The following is a 23529-nucleotide window of genomic DNA, read 5'->3' on the forward strand; positions in this document are numbered from 1 at the left end:
TGGTTAGCCTTGTTTTCACGAGGGGCGCCATCACGGCCGGGTTTGGGAATTGGGTCGTGACAAGTTGGTATCAGAGCCTAGGTTACTAGGTCTCACGAGTCATGAGCAGGTTTAGTAGAGTCTCGCGGATCGGTACGGAGACGTTTGTATTTATCCTCGAGAGGCTGCAGAACCTTTAGGAAAACTTCACCTTCTTGTAATCTTATCGTGCGTCCTTGATTCAGCTTGAAAAGTAACTCTTGAAATTCCTTCCACGCGTTCGTAAGCGCGCATGAGCGCTCAGTATCAGATGTGCCTTGATGGCTTGTGATTCCACGATCAAGGGGCGAGATGTGATCTCTGTGACTTTGATGTTAGGCCAGTCTAGAGGACTTGAGGCCGGATCTTTGCCTATGGCTTGAGCACCGAGGTGCTGATTGTGTGAACACGTGGTTTTGAACTTATATGTTCGGTATTGTCCCTATTAGTGGAAGTGACGGTTGGGTAACCATGTGGTGAGTATGTTAGTGCTGCGAGATGAATCTATGCAACTTGGGAGTGACGAGGAAGGTCTGCTGGATGATAGATGAACTAATAAGTGCTTGATTTCCATTTGACTGGATGTGTAGCCCCGAGTTATGGGCGGGTGAAGAATCTTTTATGTCTTCCCGTTGGAGTGAAGTAAATTTCATGTTGCAGTATGAGTTCAGACTCGGGAAGACTAAGTGACTGTGTAATGTGTATGACGGTGGAAGGCATACAGAAATGTTATATTGAGGCGAAGCAGGTGGGTTATCTCCTGCGGAGTGTTCTAAAGTGGTGTGATCCTTATGTGTATGTTAGGAGATCTCATGTGCAAGTGAAAAGTACATGTTAAAATTTGAAATTTCGGGTCGCTTAAGAGAGTGGGGTTAACTATTGCGGGAATGAATGCGAGAATTGCAGAAGAGTTACAGTACGGGATGATCTTTGTTTTCACAACTTATAAATGATTTGAGTTTAATCTCACTATGTTATTATGGCATCAATAGAGTAAAAGTGTTACGAGTTATTGAAGGCATTTTGATCTATGGCTTCGAGCCAAGTGGGGGAGTCTGCTGTGAGTAGTTGATTGCATGGTTAGGTGCTATGCTGGTTCCAGTTTGAGCCGTGCGGGTGAATCAGTTATGACTTGTGGACATTGAGACCGAGGATGTTGACGAAGGTTATATTATGCTTCATAGGGTAAGGGAATCACAGGATGTCTTAAGTTGTTGTTGGTAGAGGATGCTCAGTGCATATAGCAGTAAGTTGCTTGGGTGTATTAGGATGAGGATTTCATTTTGCGGTATCGGAGTGCCAATGAGGCATGGGTGGTTCTATACGTTAGGTCAGGTAATTTACAGTTTGAATAAGAGTGAATGACTTTTGAGAATGGTTCTAATGTGTTCAAGATTCTGCAGGAAACAATCGGGTATTTTAAAGTTGCATGCGTGGTTAGACACTGTGTTTTCATTGGAGGAGGTTCAGATTTGTGGTATTTCTATGTTAATTATGGGGTTCTATGTATCAGTATCAGGAAAGTAAAGGTAACAGATTCGGATTCGCAGGAGGTTCTTCAGATTAAAGTATTCGGGAGCGTGATGTTTCTGGTAATATTTGAGAGAGTATTCAGCGGCCTATGGGTCCTAGACAGTGTGGTCTTGCGCTTGGGTCTCGTGTAGTGAGCCTGGGATTGAGAGATTGTGGTACTACAGCAAGAGGGAGCATCAAGTTGAAAATGAATCAGAAGGAAATTCAGATAGATGGAATGGTTTGGTAGTAGACCGAATCGGTATGGTAAGGATATGATCAATTCTTTGTATGTGTTCGAGGTAATGGGTTCTTACAGGTATTTTGCAACAATGCTCATGGGCTTAGATGGCTTGCTTAGCTTGGTGTAGCTAGAAGGATTCAGTCCTGGCAGTTTAATTGGTGCAAACGGAATTGGGGGAGTTCTTGTTGATTTCTACCGTGGAGCCGTGCATTTTCTACGAATATGAGAGGTATGGGATGTGTAATGATTTTTCTTCTAGAGTGTGTAGATGTCTGTGGCTTGGAAGGGAGATAAAAGTTTTCCTGTTATCCTTGGATGGTGTGGTATATGTGGTATGTTGTGGAGGATCGAGATTTGTGTGTATGAGGTTTCAGTTTGGTTCTGAAAGGAAGTTCATAACACTCTTAGGCAACGGGTAGCCTCAGATGATTAAGGAAATGGTATTGTTATTTGGAAGTGATTTGACGAGAGTATAGGTTTCAGAAAAAGGGTAATGTGATTAAGTTGATAGCACTTCGGTAGTATTGCGGCACTTTCTTGTTGGGTTTAGACTGGTTGTCTCCGTGTTGGGTTATTCAGAACTATTGTGCTATGGGCTATGCCGGAATGCCACGGGTTGAGTGGCGATGTGTGTCGGAGTATATCCTGGTAGAGTGGTTTTATATTTCGGAGACCCAGCGAACGGCTGGGAAGGATTTTCTTTCTTACTTGGGCTCTTGTGATGAGTGACAGTGCTGAGGCTCCTTATATTGATTCAGTTTCGGTGTTGAGGGACTTTTCGGATGTGTTTCTTGTGGCCGGGCATGTCGCCGGGCGAGGTTGTGGATTTCGGTATTGATTTGGTGCCGGGCACCGTATCATATGGCACCGGCAGAGTTAAGGAGTTGAGGGAACAACTTCGGGATTTCCTTAATAAGGAGTTCGTTGGTAGGCCAATGCGGATGGTGTTCTAGCTTGAGTCGGCTCGGTTGGCTCCGAATTGCATTGTTGAGGGAAATGTCGATTCGACTGTTGTTGAGCTTATTAATAATCTGGTGAGATCAATGAGTTACCTTTCTGTGTTGCGAGGTGTTGTGATTTGTTGGTTATGGGCATATATGGTGCGGTTCATTTGGGGTCTCCTAGTGGAAGTCGAGCGGGAAAGTAATTGGGTGTTGCTCGATGAATGGCATATCGGTCATGTCCTATCGGGTTTGCGTGGTATATGTTATTTGTTGCACTGTGGGTGTAATGATTTGCTTTGGTTCCAGACATCAAATTGTGCGTGACTGTCGATTTTTGAGCAAGTGACTTGAGGTGTTTCATGTGTAACAGTGTTTGGATAGGATCGCGCATTGTAGCGAGGCTACGTGGAAATAAGACCTTTCGGGGTAGATTTATGTGTTCTATTTCTATGATGTGAGACGGGGTCTCGGCATTGTGTTGTGATGGTACCGATGTGCTTGAGATGCAGCTCCTTCGTCTGGGGTCATTTTCTAGATTTGAAGATATTCAGACCGTTTCTTATTGGTACGCCAATTATGTAAGTTGTGGCTTAGGCCTGTATTGATGTGTCATGTCACCAGAGAGGTGTGTTGGATTCGAGGTGATCGTTGGGGTCAGTAATGAATACTAACGGCTTTGATTTCAGCTTGTTGGAAGGATAATATCGAGGTTCGACTCGGAAGTCTGCTGTGGTATTACCAAAAGGGAAGTGACTTCATGAATGGTCAACCTGAGAGATGGTTACGGTTTATTGCATGTTTCATTTATCATTAGCAGTGTATAGAAGTGTGGAATAAGACCTTGGTTGATAAGAGGTTTTCTACCGGTATTCGAGTGTTCTGTGCAGCTGCTGTGAATAGAAGTTATCGTTTCAAGTGTTTGAGTTATGTAGTATATTATATGATTGCAGCCAAGGTTGCAGGTGTGGGTTATTACAGCTGGTCGGGCTTATTTTGAATAAAGATGTGAGGTTCTGATCTTGTGTATGATTTCGGAAAGTAAAAATGTGGTTCTATGATTTATAGGCTGGACTGGATTGTGTAATTGTAGTTAAAATGTGTATCGGATCTATACGAGATAGGGTGACGTGGGATCACCCCCGGGTTTACGCTTGGTAAGGTTATTCAGCTATTGGTTGGCTTCTAGGACAACTCTGGGTACGTTCGAGGACGAACGTGTGTTTCAGTGGGGGAGGATGTGTGACGACCCAACTCGTCGTCACGTGTGTTACCGCCACGTTTCCCCCATTTTATGCTTCTTCATCTTTCATTATCAGTATTTGATGTGTTAGAGTTGGTTTGGAATGGTTTTGATAAGAAATGAGACACTTAGTCTCTTTTAAGAAGGCTTAAGTTGGAAAAGTCAATCGGACGTTGACTTATGTATTAGAGGGCTCGGATATGAATTTCGATGAGTCGGTTAGCTTCGGGGGATGATTTGTGACTTAGGAGTGTGATCGGAAGTAATTTTGGAGGTCCGGTGTAGAATTAGGCTTGAATTGGCGAAGTTAGCATTTTGGCAAATTCCGGTTGATAGGTGAGATTTTGATCCGAGGGTCGGAATGGAATTCCGAGAGTTGCAGTAGCTTCGTTAGGTGATTTGGGATGTGTGTGCAAAATTTCAGGTCATTCGGAGGTGATTTGGTTGGGTTTTTGATCGAATGCGTATTTCGGAAGTTTTTGAAGAACTTAGGCTTGAATTCGATGAGAAATGATGGTTTTAGTGTTGTTTGAGGTGTTTTTATGATTGGAACGAGTTTGAATGATGTTATAGGATGTGTTGGTGTTTTTGGTTGAGGTCCCGGGGGCCTCAGGTGTGTTTCGGATGTCCAACGAGTCATTTTTGGGACTTGTTGACTGCTGGTTGCTGGTATCTGGTTTCCTTCTTCGCGAACGCGAGGGGAGTCTCGCGAACGCGAAAAGGAACTGGGATGTTGGCCTTCGCAAACGCGAAGGGGGAGTCGCGAACGCAAAGGAGTGGGTCAAGGTGCTACGCGAACGCGGGAGAGTAACCGCGAACGCGTAGAAGGAAAATTGGGTCAGGGGGCATTTGGCCTACGCGAACGCGAAGGGCCTGGAAATTGGCCTTCGCGAACGCGAGATACTGTACGCGAACGCGAAGAAGGAGGGGTCAAACCTGGGCAGAATGTTTTAAAATATTTCATCCGCGAACCCAACCCATTTTTCCACCATTTTTGGGCATTGTTGAGAGCTTTGGACGGAGATTGAAGAGAGTTTCAACTGGGATCGATTGAAGGTAAGTCTTATGAGTTAAAAACATGATTTTATTGTAGAATCATCCTTGAAATTCATGAGAATATAGCCAAATTGTAAGAAATTAGGGCTTGAGTTTGAAATTCTAAATTTGAGATTTGAGGGGCCATTTGTGGTCCGATTTGAGAGATTTTGGTATGTATAGACTCGTGGCGAGATGAGGAATCCGGTGATGTCAATTTTCTGATTTTTCTAGGAGTGGGCCCGGGGCTCGGGTTTTGCAAATTTTGTGATTATCAATATTTTTCGAGTCTTTTCGATTGGGTTATGTTGCCTTAGCCTGTTGTGATGTATTCGTTGTGGTTTTGGTCAGATTCGACGCACGAGGAGGTTAATTCGAAAGGCAAGGGCATAGCAAGCTAGGACTTTGGCCAGCTTGAGGTTAGTAATAAATGTAAATGCTGTGTTGAGGGTTTGAAAACCCGAATTTGCACAATATAGTGCTATGTAAGGTGACTTGCACGCTGGATAACAGGCGTGGGGTAGAGCACCGTCGGGGATTGTGACTTGGTCCGTCCCGCTTAATAAAATTACTACCTAATTGATTGTAGTTTTGTGATATCCTTATAAAAATGGATTAATTGTCATAGTTGGGCTTCGTGCCAACTACTTGAATCCCTCAGGGATTATTTTTACTGGTTTCTTACCATATTTCTAGATATTGAACTCAGTCCTGGTATTTAACACTGTTTTTGTAAACTCAGTCATTTTTTAAAAGTAGAAACTAAAGTGATATTTTTAAATGAAGTTTGGGCTGAATATTTTTATATTATTGTGCCGAAAGGCTTATGTGATTTTGGTCTGAGTATGGGATCGGACTCCACGCCACAGTGGTATGATATGGATATTGATATGAGGCCGAGGGCTTGTTTGATGCCACGATATGGCTTATTATTGCGCTTGGGCCGTAAGGGGCCCCTCCCGGAGTCTGCACACCCCCAGTGAGCGCCGTTGACGTTAAATAAATGGAGCGGGCTGCACGCCGCAGCGGGGTACTGGAGAGTACCAGTTTATGTGTTGCATTGCATATTTTAATTGTCATTTATTCTTTATCTGTGGTGGTATTATTATAATTGTCTTATAGTGCTACTGTATTATTAGCCTTACCTTGTGTTTATTTGGGATTTATTATCCTCAGACATTATTTATATTTATTACTTTCTGGGTTGGAAGTACTCACAATACTCCCTGCACCTTGTGTGCAGATCCAGGTACACCACAGGGTGAGTGAGGATTTGTTTAGCTAAGCAGCAGTATCCGGGAGTATCGAGGTAGCTGCATGGCGTTCGCAACCTTGATCTCTCCCATATATATTTATCCTTTTATTCGTATTTTCTTTCCTAGACAGACTTGTGATTAGGTGAATATTTTGTATTAGAGGCTCATGTTCGTGACACCAGATCTGTGGGCTGATCAGTATTTTATATTTTGGGGTTTCGAATGTTAGAAATTATTTCAGAAATTCCGCATTTAAATTGTTGTTTTTACTTGTGAATATTTATTTATCCTCTGGTTATTTGGTTAAGGTTGTGTAAATGGTCGGGCTTGCCTAGCAGTGTGTTGGGCGTCATCACGATCGGGGTTTGGGTCGTGACAAGGTGGTATCAGAGCCTAGGTTACTTGGTCTCGCGAGTCATGAGCCGGTTTAGTAGAGTCTCGTTGATCGGTACGGAGACGTCTGTACTTATCCTCGAGAGGCTGCAGAACCTTTAGGAAATACTTCATATTCTTGAAACTCTTGTCCTGCGGTTTTGTTGAACTGTGAACTAAATCTTTGCTATTCTATTCTCTCACAGATGGTGAGAACACGAGCTACTGAACGCGACGGACGACCACCAGTGCCACCTACTGAGGCCGCCAGAGGCCGTGGACGCGGTCGTGGTCGTGGCAGGGGTAGAGTAGCCGGGGCAGTACCTGCTAATCCGATAATTGCCCCAGCTCAGGATCAGGCTCCAGCGGTGGAGACTCCAGCACCACCTGCTCAGGCACCAGCTGTGCCTATTGTGATTTCGGGTCTTCAAAAGACCTTGGCACAGATCTTGACGGTCTGTACTGGCTTGGCTCAGGCAGTTTCAGCCACCACAGCAGCAGCAGCTACTTCACAGACCGGGGGAGGCAATCAGACCCCCGATGCCTGCACACCTGCGCAGGTAATGCAGGGAGTGCAAGGGCTACAGACACCGGAGGCACCTCCAGCTCAGCAGGTTGCACCAGCTCAGGGTTTTGTGGTTCCAGCTATGCCAGACGATGAGCAGCGTCGTCTCGAGAGGTTTGGTAGACTCCAGCCTCCGACATTCGGTGGTGCTGAGGGCGAGGATGCCCAGAGTTTTCTTGACAGATGCCAGCGTATGCTCCGTACGGCAGGGATCCTTGAGTTGATTGGTGTGGCATTTACTACTTTTCAGTTCACGGGGGCTGCTCTTACTTGGTGGGAGGACTTTGAGAGGCGTAGGCCTGCCGGTGCAGCACATCTGACTTGGCAGCAGTTTTCAGCTCTTTTTCTGGAGAAGTATATACCTCAGTACTGTAGGGAAGAGTTGCGTAGGCAGTTTGAGTGGCTGACACAGGGAGATATGACAGTGACTCAGTACGAGATGAGGTTTTCCCAGCTGGCTCGTCATGCTACTTGGATGGTTCCATCAGATCGTGAGAGGATCGGGAGATTTTTGGATGGTCTTAACTACCATCTCCGTATTCTGATGACTAGAGAGAGTACTGGGAGCTACGTTTGAGGAGGTGGTAAACATTGCTCGTGAGATTGAGTCAGTTCGCCGTAGAGAGCGAGAGGAGAGGGAGGCTAAGAGGCCTCGTGGATCAGGCAGTTACAGTGGTGCTCCTTCGAGGGGTCAGTTCCAGCAGGGTAGAGGTCGCTCTTTCAGGCCTGCTCAGTCAGCTCGTCCAAAGTATCGTGGGGGATCTTCAGGCCGTGGTCATCATGGGCCCCAGCAGGGTCAGACTTCACTCAGCGCCCTCCCAGCTCAGAGTTCATCTCATGCCCCATCAGTTCAGGGTTCTTTTGCGCCGCGTGCATCTGCTAGTCACTCCGGTGCGAGAGGTTCTCATCAGTCCCCTTCTTCAGTACTGGGCAGCTGCTATGAGTGCGGAGAGTTGGGTCATTTTAGGAGGCAGTGCCCTCGCCTTCGTGGGAGACAGCATCAGCAGAGGGGTCAGCCCTCGACTTCTGCTCCAGTTACTTCATCACCCGCCCAGTCAGCTAAGGGTGGAGATCAGACAGCCAGGGGTCGCCCCAGAGGTGGAGATCGCTCAGGCGGTGGCCAAGCTCGTTTCTACGCGATGCCGGGAAGGACAGATGCCATTGCTTCAGACGCTGTCATTACAGGTATTATTTCAGTCTGTCGCAGAGACGCCTCAGTATTATTTGATCTCGGGTCTGGAGACCCGAGTTGATTTATTGCTATTGAGCATAGTAGACTTCGATGTTATCCTGGGCATGGACTGGTTATCTCCGTGTCATGCTATTCTAGACTGTTATGCTAAGACAGTCACTTTGGCTATGCCGGGTGTACCGCGGATCGAGTGGCGTGGTGTGACTGACTATATTCCTAGCAGAGTTATTTCTTTCTTGAAGGCCCAGCGTATGGTTGGGAAGGATTATCTTTCCTATTTGGCGTTTGTTAGAGATGTGGGAGCTGAGACTCCTAGCATTGAGTCTGTTCCCGTTGTGAGGGAGTTTCCCGATGTGTTTCCCGCAGACCTGTCGGGTATGCTGCTGGACAGGGATATTGATTTTGGTATTGACCTGGTGCCGGTTACTCAGCCTATTTCTATTCCACCATATCATATGGCACCAGCAGAGTTGAAAGAATTGAAGGAGCAGCTTCAAGAGCTCCTGGATAAGGGATTTATTCGGCCTAGTGTATCACCTTGGGGTGCACCGGTTCTATTTGTGAAGAGAAGGATGGCACAATGAGAATGTGCATCGATTATAGGCAATTGAACAAGGTAACAATTAAGAACAAGTATCCCCTACCCCGCATTGATGATTTGTTTGACCAGCTTCAGGGAGCGAGGGTGTTCTCCAAGATTGTTCTCCGTTCGGGTTATCACCAACTGAAGATCAGGGATTCAGATATTCATAAGACTGCTTTCAGGACTAGATATGGTCATTATGAATTTCTTGTCATGTCTTTCGGGCTGACCAATGCCCCAGCAGCTTTCATGCACCTGATGAACAGTGTGTTCCGGCCTTACCTAGATTCATTTGTCATAGTGTTCATTGACGATATACTGGTATACTCGCGCAGTCAGGAGGAGCACGCGCAGCATTTGCGAGTTGTGTTGCAGAGTAAGGGAGGAGAGGCTTTATGCAAAGTTTTCCAAGTGTGAGTTCTGGCTCGGTTCAGTGGCTTTCTTGGGACATGTGGTGTCCAGCGAGGGTATTCAGGTTGACCCAAAGAAGATAGAGGCGGTGCAGAGTTGGCCTAGACCGACCTCAGCCACAGAGATTCGCAACTTCCTTGGGTTGGCAGGTTACTATCGCCGGTTTGTGCAGGGTTTTTCCTCTATTGCATCGCCCTTAAACTAGTTGACTCAGATGGGTGTCTCATTTGTATGGTCGGACGAGTGTGAGGAGAGCTTTCAGAAGCTCAAGACGGCTTTGACCACAGCTCCAGTGTTAGTCTAGCCATCAGCTTCAGGATCTTATACGGAATATTGCGATGCTTCGAGAGTTGGGATTGGTTGTGTTTTGATGCAGGAGGGTAGAGTTATTGCGTATGCTTCTCGTCAGTTGAAGCCCCATGAGCAGAACTACCCCGTTCATGATTTGGAGCTAGCTGCTATAGTTCATGCACTGAAGATTTGGAGGCATTACTTGTATGGCGTATCCTGTGAGGTATTCACGGATCATCACAATCTTCAGCAGTTGTTCAAGCAAAAGAATCTTAATTTGAGGCAGCGTAGATGGTTGGAGTTACTTAAGGATTATGACATTACTATTCTGTATCACCCGGGGAAGGCCAATGTAGTGGCCGATGCTTTGAGCCGAAAGTCGGTGAGTATGGGGAGCTTGGCATACATTCCAGTTGAGGAGAGNAGCTCAAAGCAGACAAAAGTCTTATGCTGATAAGAGAAGAAGAGAATAAGTGTTCCCAATTGGAGACAAAGTGTTCCTACGAGTCTCCCCTATGAAAGGTGTAATGCAGTTTGGGAAAAGAGGCAAGTTGAGCCCCCGGTTTATAGGACCGTATGAGATACTTAGACCGAGTGGGAGCGGTGGCTTATCGTTTGTCACTTCCTCCTGAATTATCTTTTATTCATCCAGTGTTTCACGTCTCAATGCTAAGAAAATGTATATCAGACTCATCTCAGGTGATTGAAGCACCAACTATACCACTTGATGAGAAGTTGTCTTACGAGGAAGAGCCGATGGCAATTGTTGATAGACAAGTAAGAAAGCTACGGTCAAAAGAAATTGTGTTCGTAAAAGTTTTATGGAGAAATCATGCCGTTGAAGAAGCTACTTGGGAAATAGAGGATAATATGCGAGTCAAGTACCCTCACTTATTTCAGTCTACAGGTACGTACCAGAATTAAATTCGGGGACCGAATTTTATAAGGTGGGGAGAATGTAATACCCCATAATTTAATCCGAGGGCAAATTGGTCATTTAGCTAACAATTAAATAAAAAGAAATAAAGCAACTTATGAGGCCAAAGCCCATTAGAATAGTAGGGCGTGAGAACTAATAAGGGTTTAGAGAGGAAAGGACTTTCCTGCCAACAAATGGAGTACATAAAAGAAAACATGGAAAAACGTTTACAATTCTAATCGGTAATCAAATTGAGAGCGAGAAGATTTAGCATCAACTTGGAGTCAAAACCAAATTATTGGCCCGGAGAGACAAGGACACGAGGCTTGAAGAGGAACAAGACGCNCAGAAGACCCAGGTTCATCTCCTTCACTGGTGGAGATGTAATCATCAGATTCAGAGCTAGAGTTGGTCTCAGCTGCTGGGCCTGTTTTCTTTTGTTTGGACTGAAGTTTTTCATTCAAAGTTTTTCTCAAAGAACCTGTAGCTACAGTTTTTCTTGCTAGCATTTTCTGGCGATGGAATCTAGGTTTTGGGTTTTCGACCGGTGGTGTGGAAGATGAGGTGTTGGGTGAAACAGGTGGTGAAGTGCCAGGATTGTCTTGGGGATTTGTCATGGTGAGGAATTTCTGAAAACCCTAAGAGAATTTTGGTGGTGTGAAGAGCTTTGGAGAGTTTCAGAGAGAGAATTATCAGGGGTTTTGTGAGGAATTGATGATTATTGAGTGGTTTGGGGTTTTTAAAGAGGGTAATTATTACTCAGAAATTGCAGCCTTTTCAGTAGTCACATAGAGGTCTAATCAATTTAGAGTTCCGGTCTTCGTAGAGATTAATTTTAATTAAGTTGCGCGCTTGGTATTTCGTCACGAGTATAGTGAGTAGTAATCTTACCGCAATTTGTGCTTTCATAACTTGCATGATTTACACATGATTTTTAATATGAATATGTTACCGATTATTTAAGTTGCATGTGGGACAAGTCTTTTACCCGATATGATACCGAAATAGTTATTTGAGATGAATACCGTGGTTTTAAATATTTTGGTTGTCACTAGACTTGTTTTACCGTTACTTGAATTTACTATTATCGAAAGGAAATTATATGATTTGATAAGAACCGAAATGCCCTATATTATTTTAAAATAGTTTCTACGAGTATATATACGGATTACAGAGACAAGTATAAATGGGAGTAGACTTTGAAGGATCCCGTAGCTAACGGCGGGTTCGTTAAACCTGGTGCACCTTGTTATTACCGATTACCGTTATAGCCCTCGCTAGTGGGAAGGTAGAACTAGTATACCGTTACCGATTTCCATCGAGTAGGGACTACCGTTATATATATGACTTCTTGCGAAGAAGTCCACAGTTATACCGATTACATGATCCGTTCATTGAAACCTCCCATATTTGAATATTGATATTATACAGTGGTTACCGAGCTTATTCCTGAATTATTAATTGTTTTATACTACAAGGAAAGCATGATGAGGCCGAAAATTATTTATTGTTTCTGAAAGGGCATTTTTATGTATTTTCTCTTTGAGATACTAGCATGTTTCTGACTTGTCCCCAAATTGTGGTTAAGTGTTATTACTCACTGAGCTAGCGACTCATTCCCCGCTAATTTTTTTTATAGAGACAGCAGTTGACGCAGGTGAGGATTTCATTAATTAGAGCGCACAGGTTGAAAATTCTTGGTGAGCCTCGCACTTGTTTGCGTGGGCAGAGATTTTCATCAATTGTTATGGTCATTCTTTGAATTCTTAGAGTCGCTCCATAGTCATTCTTTTAGTGTCATGAGTATTATTTTGCTATTAGTCTTATGTTGAGTATCGTTCTGTAGTATTAAAGTTGGAGATAATTAGTATTTCTGGTTGCTAGTTGGTTGATTAGCAATGGTGGAGACTTCTGTTTTGTTAAAATTGATAAGTTGTCCATTGTTTGGTATAATATTAGGATGTTTGGTTGCTGATTGAGACAGGGAAATTTTTGGAATGGTCTAAAAATAGGGGAAACTCTGCCCGATTTTTTGTAAAATTTCCGATGAGGCTTACTTAGGAGCACTTGCTCCCAAGCGCCGATCACGATCCTAAATTGGGTCATGAAATGGCGTGTGTGGTTTCTCGGTCTTCCTTGTATGACCGCATCAGGGAGTGTCAGTATGATGATTCGCATTTCCTTGTCCTTAAGGACAGGGTTCAGCATGATGATGCCAGGGATGTGACCATTGGAGATGATCGTGTGTTGAGGATGCAGGGCCGAATTTGCCTGCCCAACGTGGATGGGCTTCGGGAGTTGATATTGGAGGAGGCCCATAGCTCGGGGTATTCCATTCATCCGGGTACCGCGAAGATGTATCAGGATCTCAGACAGCACTATTGGTGGCGGAGGATGAAGAGAGATATTGTGGAGTATGTAGCCCGGTGTCTTAATTGTCAGCAAGTGAAATATGAGCATCAGAGACCGGGTGGCTTACATCAGCAGATGGTTATTCCTGAGTGGAAGTAGGAGAGGATCACTATGGATTTTGTTACCGGACTCCCACGAACTCTGAAGAAATTTGATGCTATTTGGGTGATTGTAGACAGGCTGACCAAGTCCGCACACTTCATTCCGGTTTGTACTACTTATTCTTCATAGCGGCTGGCAGATATCTATATTCGGGAGATAGTTCGATTGCATGGTGTCCCAGTTTCCACCATATCAGATCGGGGCACTCAGTTCACCTCTCAGTTTTGGCAGGCGGTTCAGCGAGAGTTGGGTACTCAGGTGCAGTTGAGCACAGCTTTTCACCCTCAGGACGGGCAGTCCGAGCGCACCATTCAGATATTGGAGGATATGTTACGTGTCTGTGTTATTGATTTTGGAGGGTCATGGGATCGGTTTCTACCGCTTGCAGAGTTTGCCTACAATAATAGCTGTCAGTCCAGCATTCAGATGGCACCGTATGAGGCCTTATATGGGAGGCAGTGTAGATCTCCAGTTGGTTGGCTCGAGCCAGGGGAGGCTAGATTGTTGGGGACAGATTTGGTTCAGGATGCATTGGAGAAGGTGAAGGTGATTCAGGAGAGAGTCCGTACATCACAATCGAGACTGAAGAGTTATGCAGACAGGAAGGTCCGAGATGTATCGTATATGATTGGTGAGAAAGTCTTACTAAAGGTTTCACCCACAAAAGGTGTTATGAGATTCGGGAAGAAAGGGAAGCTAAGTCCGCGGTTCATTGGGCCTTTTGAGGTACATAGGAGGATCGGGGAGGTGGCTTATGAGCTTGCCTTGCTACCTAGCTTGTCGGGCGTGCATCCAGTTTTTCATGTGTCTATGCTCCGGAATTACATTGGGGACCCTTCCCATGTTCTAGATTTCAATACAGTTCAGCAGGAGGGTGACTTGACTTATGAGGTATAGCCAGCAGCCATTTTGGATCGTCGGGTTTGGAAGTTGAGGTCAAAGGATGTTGCTTCGGTGAAAGTATAGTGGAGAGGTCGGCCCGTGGAGGAGGCTACCTGGGAGACCGAGCGGGAGATGCGGTGCAGATACCCTCACCTATTTGAGGCTTCAGGTATGTTTCTTGACTCGCTCGAGGACGAGCGTTTGTTTAAGTTGGGAGGATGTGACGACCCAACTCGTCGTCACGTGTGTTACCGCCCCGTTTCCCCCATTTTATGCTTGTTCATGTTCCATTATCAGTATTTGATGTGTTAGAGTTGGTTTGGAATGGTTTTGATAAGAAATGAGACACTTTGTCTCTTTTAAGAAGGCTTAAGTTGGAAAAGTCAATCGGACGTTGACTTATGTGTTAGAGGGATCGGATATGAATTTCGATGATTTGGTTAGCTTCAGGGGATGATTTGTGACTTAGGAGTGTGATCGGAAGTAATTTTGGAGGTCCGGTGTAGAATTAGGCTTGAATTGGCGAAGTTAGCATTTTGGCGAATTCCGGTTGATAGGTGAGATTTTGATCCGAGGGTCGGAATGGAATTCCGAGAGTTGCAGTAGCTTCGTTAGGTGATTTGGGATGTGTGTGCAAAATTTCAAGTCATTCGGAGGTGATTTGGTTGGGTTTTTGATCGAATGCGTGTTTCAGAAGTTTTTGAAGAACTTAGGCTTGAATTCGATGAGAAATGATGGTTTTAGTGTTGTTTGAGGTGTTTTTATGATTGGAACGAGTTTGAATGATGTTATAGGATGTGTTGGTGTTTTTGGTTGAGGTCCGGGGGGCCTCAGGTGTGTTTCGGATGCCCAACGGGTCATTTTTGGGACTTGTTGATTGCTGTGCTGGTATCTGGTTTCCTTCTTCACGAACACGAGGGGAGTCTCGCGAACGCGAAAAAGAAAATGGGAGGCTGTGATGTTGGCCTTCGCGAACGCAAAGGGGGAGTCGCGAACGCGAAGGAGTGGGTCAAGGTGCTACGCGAACGCGGGAGAGTAACCGCAAACGCGTAGAAGGAAAATTGGGCCTGGGGGCATTTGCCCTACGCGAACGCGAGACTTGCTACGCGAACGCGAAGGGCCTGGAAATTGGCCTTCGTGAATGCGAGATACTGTACGCGAACGCGAAGAAGGAGGGGTCAGACCTGGGCAGAATGTTTTAAAACATTTCATCCGCGAACCCAACCCATTTTTCCACCATTTTTGGGCATTGTTGAGAGCTTTTGGACGGAGATTGAAGAGAGTTTCAACTGGGATCGACTGAAGGTAAGTCTTATGAGTTAAAAACATGATTTTATTGTAGAATCATCCTTGAAATTCATGAGAATATAGCCCAAATTGGAAGAAATTAGGGCTTGAGTTTGAAATTCTAAATTTGAGATTTGAGGGGCCATTTGTGGTCCGATTTGAGAGATTTTGGTATGTATAGACTCGTGGAGAGATGAGGAATCGGTGATGTTAATTTTCCGATTTTTCGAGAAGTGGGCCCGGGGCTCGGGTTTTGCAAATTTCGTGATTATCAATATTTTTCGAGTCTTTTCGATTGGGTTATGTTCCCTTAGCCTATTGTGACGTATTCGTTGTGGTTTGGGTCAGATTCGATGCACGAGGAGGTTAATTCGAAAGGCAAGGGCATAGCAAGCTAGGACTTTGGCCAGCTTGAGGTTAGTAATAAATGTAAATGCTGTGTTGAGGGTTTGAAAACCCGAATTTGCACAATGTAGTGCTATGTGAGGTGACTTGCACGCCGGATAACGGGCGTGGGGTAGAGCACCGTCGGGGATTGTGACTTGGTCCATCCCGCTTAATAAAATTACTACCTAATTGATTGTAGTTTTGTGATATCCTTATAAAAATGGATTAATTGTCATAGTTGGGCTTCGTGCCAACTACTTGTATCCTTCAGGGATTATTTTTACTGGTTTTGTCACGACCCAAACCGGATGGGCCGCGACGAGCACCCGGTGCCTTACTCAACCGAGTACCAACATAACATATCTTTCTTATCATACTATCATGGTAAATGAGCTAGAAAACTCGTCATGAGATAACAAGAATGAAACATAGGGGAATACTCAACATCTGACGACCCACCATGATATGCAAACTTATACATGTGACATACGGGCCTATAAGGCCGACATGGCCATTTTTAAACTCAAAACATAAGCCGAAAAGGCCATACAAATATCCATACACCTGACATCTGTCTACAAGCCTCTAAGAGTACCTAATATCATAAAGGTTGGGACAGGGCCCAGCCATACCAATCAATACATATCCAAAGCATACTAACCAAATAGGCAACTCCGGAGCAAGTGGAGTACACCAACACCTTCGCTGAGCTGATAGCCTACTAGGAGGAATGTCAACCTGTCTATCGGGACCTGCGGGCATGAAACGCAGCGTCCCCGGGAAAAAGGGACGTTAGTACGGATAAAGTACCGAGTATGTAAGGCAGGAAAGCATAAATAAGAACAGTAATGTAAAGAGAGATAGAGGAGATACAACCTGTAACATCTAAGTGCCTCTGGCGGCTACTGACATGAAATGCATAATACATATATATACATAAACTTTTTAAAAAACATACGCCTCTGTGGGCATCATCATCATCATATCATACCCGGCCTCAAAGAGGACTCGGTAAAAACGTACCCGGCCACGTGGAGCTCGGTAAACCCAACTGATCAGTGGTTGCACATAGGTGCCATACCCGACCGACTATAGCGCGGCTCGGTAGCGTAAAATAGATACATATATAATGCATGCTGGACTCATGGAGTCACGTTCTAAACCTTTTGGAGTGACATAAGGTCATTGCACCATCGATTAACATTATGGACATCATACCATCAATATGAACTTCACTAGGTCTTAAGGATCATATACACTTTCTTGGAATAACTTTGTAAGGAAAGAATAACATGGACAACCTTAGTTGCTAGGAGTAGATTCATTATGAAATAGCGTATCGTTTATGTTCGTTTCACTTTAGATCATGCCAAAAGAATGAAGGAAGAGCCTTAACATACCTTGTATATTCTTCCCAACCTCAAGCTATGCAATTTCACGGCTCCTTAGTCTACAATAAGAGAAATGACACTCTCGTTATCGTTTAAGCGTCGTAACTATTATGTATCAACCACAATCTATTTTACTATGAAATGGACAGCACCTCCCCTATATATATGACTTCACTCTAGTCAAAACAATCACAAACAGCCCAACATACCCCTATCACTTCATACACAACACGACAACCATAATAGTGTCAAACAATCCGAAAATGTTACGATGAACGACCAACAAACAACCTTGCCATTATGTGGTGTTTCTCCACACCCTTCCTCCTCTCAACTCAATAAAAATAGTAGTAAAAGAGACAACCCAATACCAACACGAAACAGCCCAAAAACAGTCCCACAAGTTCATCAACTCAAACATAATTTTTTCGGTTTACTTAAACACGTTTCGACTTGTCTTTTCTTTCAAATTGAGAAATACAACCAAAAGTACATCATTACACCTCTTATACAATAAACCAGCCATGAATTTAACTTAAAAATAAGTTCACAACCAGCCAACCATTGCACAAGATCAAACAACATACCATTCTTCCGAAACTAGCTAGGTCTATTCTTTACGATCGAGTTACAACTCGCAAACGCATAGATAATGGAAGGAGAAGCATAAACTTACCTTGTACTGAGTATCACCCACGAAACCTGGTCCTTTTTCATCAAAAATAAGTTCCTCAACCCGGATACAAGAAGGAGAAAGAGAAACTAGCATGCTGTCCGGACTTTTCAGCACTAGAATCGCGTCGTAACACCCGGAATACCCTAAGGTTTGTGTGGGATTTGGGGGAGGAGTTGCAGGGGTTCAATTAGGTTTTCTTGGTCTGAAATACAGGTGAAATAACTCAGTTTGTATTCCTTAAAAGACCCCTCTTGGCCGACTTTGGGGCTTTTAATTAAGTCCTCTCATTTTGGCAAGTAGGTGATGCACCTACTTGTCACCTACCAGTCTGCGCTGTCTCGCGAAAATGCAAATATCTCTCTACTCCAATATCGTATCAACTAACAGTTTAATGCTTTGGAAACTAGACTCGTAGATCTTCAATTTGATATGTAGATCATCCCCTAATTCCAAGTATATTGGGAGAAAAGCTCAGTTACATTTGACCTAATTTTCAGCACATTTATGAATGGAACTTGTGATGACCTTTTTCCAACTTTTATTCCACAACTCGCTTGACTTCAAAACATAACACACGACTATCATACGACTACAATAACTCATAACTTAACCTCCTCATCATGTTAATCACCCTAGTCTCTCCCCAAAAGAATATGTTATTACATTCCAAACTTGTCGATTTTCGACGAAACCTATTTTCTTCAATTCGTTTAGCGACTAAGCTTTCCAACCCTTTTGGTACTTGTTTTTCATGATCTTAACTATTTGTAACCTCCAAGGTAACATTATTAACTTACTTTATTTGCTTCCAAATATAATCTCATTTTCAAGCTTACATCAATGACTTACGACGTACTCTCACGTATGAAAACTTGGGGTGTAACAGGTTTCTTACCATATTTCTAGATATTGAACTCAGTCCTGGTATTTAACACTGTTTTTGTAAACTCAGCCATTTTTCTAAAAGTAGAAACTAAAGTAATATTTTAAATGAAGTTTGGGCTGAATATTTTTATATTATTGTGCCGAAAGGCTTATGTGATTTTGAACTGAGTATGGGATCGGACTGCACGCCGCAGTGGTATGATATTGATATTGATATGAGGCCGAGGGCCTGTTTGATGCCACGATATGGCTTATTATCGCGCTTGGGCCGTAAGGGGCCCCTCCCGGAGTCTGCACACCCCCAGTGAGCGCCGTCGACGTTAAATAAATAGAGCAGGCTGCACGCCGCAGTGGGGTACTGGAGGTACCGGTTTATGTGTTGCATTGCATATTTAATTGTCATTTATTCTTCATCTGTTGTGGTATTATTATAATTGTCTTATAGGGTTATTGTATTTATAGCTTTACCTTGTGTTATTTAGGACTTCTTATCCTCAAACTTTATTTATATTTATTACTTTCTGGGTTGGAAGTACTCACAATACTCCCTGCACCTTGTGTGCAGATTCAGGTACACCACAGGGTGAGAGAGGACTTGTTGGCTGAGCAGCGTTTATCCGGGAGTATCGAGGTAGCTGCATGGCGTTCGCAGCCTTGATCTCTCCCATCTATCTTTATCCTTTTATTCGTATTTACTTTCCTAGACAGACTTGTGATTAGGTGAATATTTTGTATTAGAGGCTCATGTTCGTGACACCAGATCTGTGGGCTATTTAGTATTTCATTTTGGGGTTTTCGGATGTTAGAAATTATTTTAGGGATTCCGCATTTAAATTGTTATTTTTACTTGTGAATATTTATTTATCCATCTAGGTTATTTTGTTAAGGTTGTGTAAATGGTCGGGCTTGCCTAGCAGTGTGTTGGGCGCCATCACGACCGGGATTTGGGTCGTGACATGATGTAACGACCCGACCAGTCGTTTTGAGCTTTTGCACTTCGATCACCAGATCTCGGGCATGACTTGCCCCGTGTTATTTATTATGACTAATGTAGATCGTTGGTTTTGGTTTTCAGAAAAATTTGGAATGAATTTGAAAGAACAGTTTCAGTTGAAAGCTTGGAATTCGAAAGATTTGACCAAGAGTTGACTTATTTGTATACGAGCTCGGATCGGAGTCTTTATGATTTGGTTAGCTTTGTTGGGTGATTTATGACTTAGGAGCGTGATCGGAATTGGTTTTGGAAGTCCAGTGTAGAATTAGGCTTGAATTGGCGAAGTTAGTATTTTGGCGATTTTCGGTTGATAGGTGAGATTTTGATCTGGGAGTCGGAATGGAATTTTGAGAGTTGCTGTAGCTTCGTTATGTGATTTGTGATGTGTGTCCAAATTTTCAGGTCATTCGGACGTCGTTTGGTTGGGTTTTTGATCAAATGCGTGTTTCGGAAGTTTTTGGAAAACTTAGGATTGAATTCGATGTGACTTGATGGTTTTGGTGTTGTTTGAGGTGTTTTGGTGATTGGAACCAGTTTGAATGGGGTTTTAGGATGTGTTGGTGCTTTTGGTTGAGGTCCCGGGGGCCTCGGGTGAGTTTCCGATGGTCAATCGGACCATTTTTGGAGTTTGGAAGTTGCAAAAATTGAAGGTTCAGTGTTGCAGAGATTTATCTCTTTGCGTTCGCGAGAGGAGACTCGTGTTCGCATAGAAGGAATTTGGAAGGAAGGAATTTAAGCCTTCGCGTTCGCGCTTGAGGGCTCGCGTTCGCGAAAGGATGGGAGCTGATGCTTCGCGTTCACAGGAGGTTGTTCACTTTTGCGTATAAGGATTTAGGTCCAGGAGCAGTTGTTCTTCGCGTTCGCGTATGTCGGACCGCGTTCGCGTAGGTATATAAGGCTAGTGCATCGCGTTCGCAGGGAGTAGGTCGCGTTCGCATAAGGTTGATTTTGGGAAATTAAAAAAAGTGTGCTTCGCGTTCGCGAGGTTGAGGTCGCGAACGCGATGAAGAGAGGTCAGAACTGGGAAAAATGTTTTAAGTCACTTCATCCGCGATTTTGGGTCATTTTTCCTCCATGGTTGATCATTTTGAGAGCTTCCTGGTGAAGATTAAAGAGGGATTCAAGGGGAATCGATTGGAGGTAAGATTTTTGAACTTAAAACTCGTTTTTATTGTGTAATCTACCTAGAAATTCATGGAACTTAAGCAAAAATGGAAGAAACTAGGGCTTGGGATTTTGAAATTTGATTTGGGGATTTGAAGGACCAATTGGGGTCGGATTTGAGAACTTTTGGTATGTATGAACTCGTGATGGGATAGGGAACGTATTGATGTGAAAATCTCTAAGTTTCGAGAAGTGGGCCCAGGGCTCGGGTTTTGCTATTTTTGATATTTTTTGATTGTTTTCGCTTGGGCTTTGTTCCCTTAGCATATTGTGACGTATTCGTTCTGGTTTTGGATAGATTCGACGCGCGTGGAGGCCGATTTGAGGGGCAAAAGCGTCGCAAGCTAGAGATTTTGCCGGTTCGAGGTGAGTAATGATTGTAAATGATATCCTGAGGGTTTGAAACCCCGGATTGCACACCGTAGTGCTATATTGAGGTGACTTGCACGCCGGATAGCGAGCGTGGGGTAGAGCACCGTTGAGGGATTGTGATTTGGTCCGTCCCGATTGATGATTTTACCGCGTATTTGATTGAAACTTATTTGTTATTATCATGATTTGGGCTGATTGCCATATTTGGGCTTCGTGCCAATTATCTGAACCCTTCGGGGATTTTTTTTTATCACTGTTTGACGCATTATTTGAACTCAGTCCTGTTGATATCCGTTGTTTTACAAACTCAGTCAATTTTACTCAGATTGAAACTTAAATGATATTTCTAAACGATATTTTGGGCTGAGAACTACTGTTTAATAAATGCCCGAGGGGCTTGTGATGATTTTTGGACTGAGTGAGGCCGGGGGCCATATGTGAGGATATGCTGAGTGATATGAGGCCGAGGGCCTGAGATACATCTATATGCCACGAGGTGGCTTGAGTGACGTGAGGAGGCTTTCAGGCCTTGTGAGTGATGTGAGGAGGCTTTTAGGCCTTATGAGTGATGTGAGAAGGCTTTCAGGCCTTATGAGTGACGTGAGAAGGCTTTCAGGCCTTATGTTGATATAGCGCTTGGGCCGTAAGGGGCCCCTCCGGATTCTGCACACCCACAGTGAGCGCGGGTACCCATTATGCTGAGTGATTGATACTGAGCCTGAGGGGCTGATTTGAGTGTTTTTGAGAGTGAGCCCGAGGGGCTGATATGAGTGACCGTGAGGTAGCCCGAGGGGCTGGTACTGCTTTGAGATATTGCCCGAGGGGCGAGCTTTTATGTGCTCATCTTGCATACTTACTTGTCTTTACTTGTTATACTGTGGTATTTGTGCCCGAGAGGCGGATTTCTGTGCATATCAGCACTAATTGTTTTGAAATTATTTCGCAACTGTTGAAAAGACTATTTTCAAAAGAGGTTTTACACTGAGGAAAGATATTTCTAAAGATTTCACAGCTTCAGTGTTTTCTCAAACGATTGTACCCTGCTTCTATACAGCATGATGGTTTGCCTTACGTGATTTCTTACTACTCAGTAGTTATTTACCCTTATTGCTCACTGAGTTGGAGTACTCACTTTACTCCCTGCACCTCGTGTGCAGATGCAGGTATTTATTCACCCGGTAGCGGGTTTTGGCTGACCGGAGGCAGTGTTGTCTGAGTTAACGAGGTGGCTGCCAGCGTTCGCAGCACCGTGCTTCATCCTTTGTTTATCATTCCTATTTTGTTTATGTCAGGTCTTATAGTTGTATTCATACTCCAATAGATGCTCGTGACCTATGACACCCCGGTTTGGGCTGTGTCGGGATGGTTCTGCTATTATTATCTAAGTTTTCGCAAATTATTGTTATTAAATCATGTTTCATAATTGCTTAATGGTGATTAACTGCTTAAAAGAGATGTTCTGTATTGGTCTAGCTGGCCTTGTCTTCACGAGGGGCACCATCACGACCGGGTTCGGGAATTGGGTCGTGACATTTAGGCTATAATCGAAATAAAAAGGGGCTAACATTTAAATAGCCAATTTTTCCTATTTAATTTATAAAAAATAATAAAATAGTTTCTAGAAATAAATTAATGGTACTAAAATAATTTTTGACACATAAATTAATTATTTAAAAATACCGGACTTAATTTTATGAACATAAATGTAGTTAAATCTCAAAAGAGGCTAATATTGCAATTATATGCAATTTAGCTTTAAAAATACTAAATAAATTTGTAAAAATATGCAAAAATTCCCTTGGTTATATTTAGCATAGATAAAAGTGCAATAAGTGAATCACCAAAAAATGATAAATTTGGAAACAATTACTGAATTTTATAGATAAAATAGGAGAATAAATAGATAAAAAAAATCTTTTAAAATTAAGGAAAAGTAATGAAGCACTTCGATATATGCATATACGCATATATATACCATTTTGAAGCTATATTTTCATAATGAAAAATATATATAGGGAAAAATTGGGTGTCAACAAACGTGAAGGGTAAACTTGTCTGAGGGAGCTTTCTTCTACGTGAACGCGAAGGACTGGTCACGAATGCGGAGCGTTGGGGCATTACCCTTCGTGAACGCGACAGGCTACCGCGAACGTGAAGTAGTGGGACCTGGGGGGAGGGGAATTATACTCTTCGCGAACGCGGCACATGGCTCACGAACGCGGAGGCTGGTGGGAATAAGCCTTCGCGAACGCGAAGCAGGTCTGACGCCTGTGTATTAAAACAGAACAAGCACAGGATTTTTCAAAAAAATTCACAACTCTTTCATTAGAACTCGACCTAGGAGCAATTTTGAAGAGGGGATTCAACACCAAATCATAGGTTTGTGTTCTTTAAC

The 23529-nt window shown here is 43.6% G+C and overlaps 1 protein-coding gene across 1 annotated transcript; it reads left to right on the plus strand.

Annotated features, from left to right (window-relative positions):
• The first annotated feature begins 10239 nt into the window (after window positions 1-10239).
• LOC109220164 lies at window positions 10240-11215 on the plus strand. Its single transcript, XM_019384627.1, has 2 exons — window positions 10240-10570; window positions 11112-11215. The coding sequence occupies exons 1-2, from the start codon at window positions 10240-10242 to the stop codon at window positions 11213-11215; spliced, it is 435 nt and encodes a 144-aa protein (XP_019240172.1).
• The last annotated feature ends 12314 nt before the right edge of the window (window positions 11216-23529 follow it).

This window comes from Nicotiana attenuata, unplaced genomic scaffold (genome assembly GCF_001879085.1).
Source record: "Nicotiana attenuata strain UT unplaced genomic scaffold, NIATTr2, whole genome shotgun sequence".
Classification (NCBI taxonomy): domain Eukaryota; kingdom Viridiplantae; phylum Streptophyta; class Magnoliopsida; order Solanales; family Solanaceae; genus Nicotiana; species Nicotiana attenuata.

Excerpts from the sequence above, each read along its gene's own strand:
- LOC109220164 (XM_019384627.1), top strand. The coding sequence starts at position 10,240 with ATGAGATACTTAGACCGAGTGGGAGCGGTGGCTTATCGTTTGTCACTT. Across the intron at positions 10,571-11,111 it reads TCACTTATTTCAGTCTACAG|GTTTTGGGTTTTCGACCGGT; the intron begins GTACGTACCAGA and ends GATGGAATCTAG.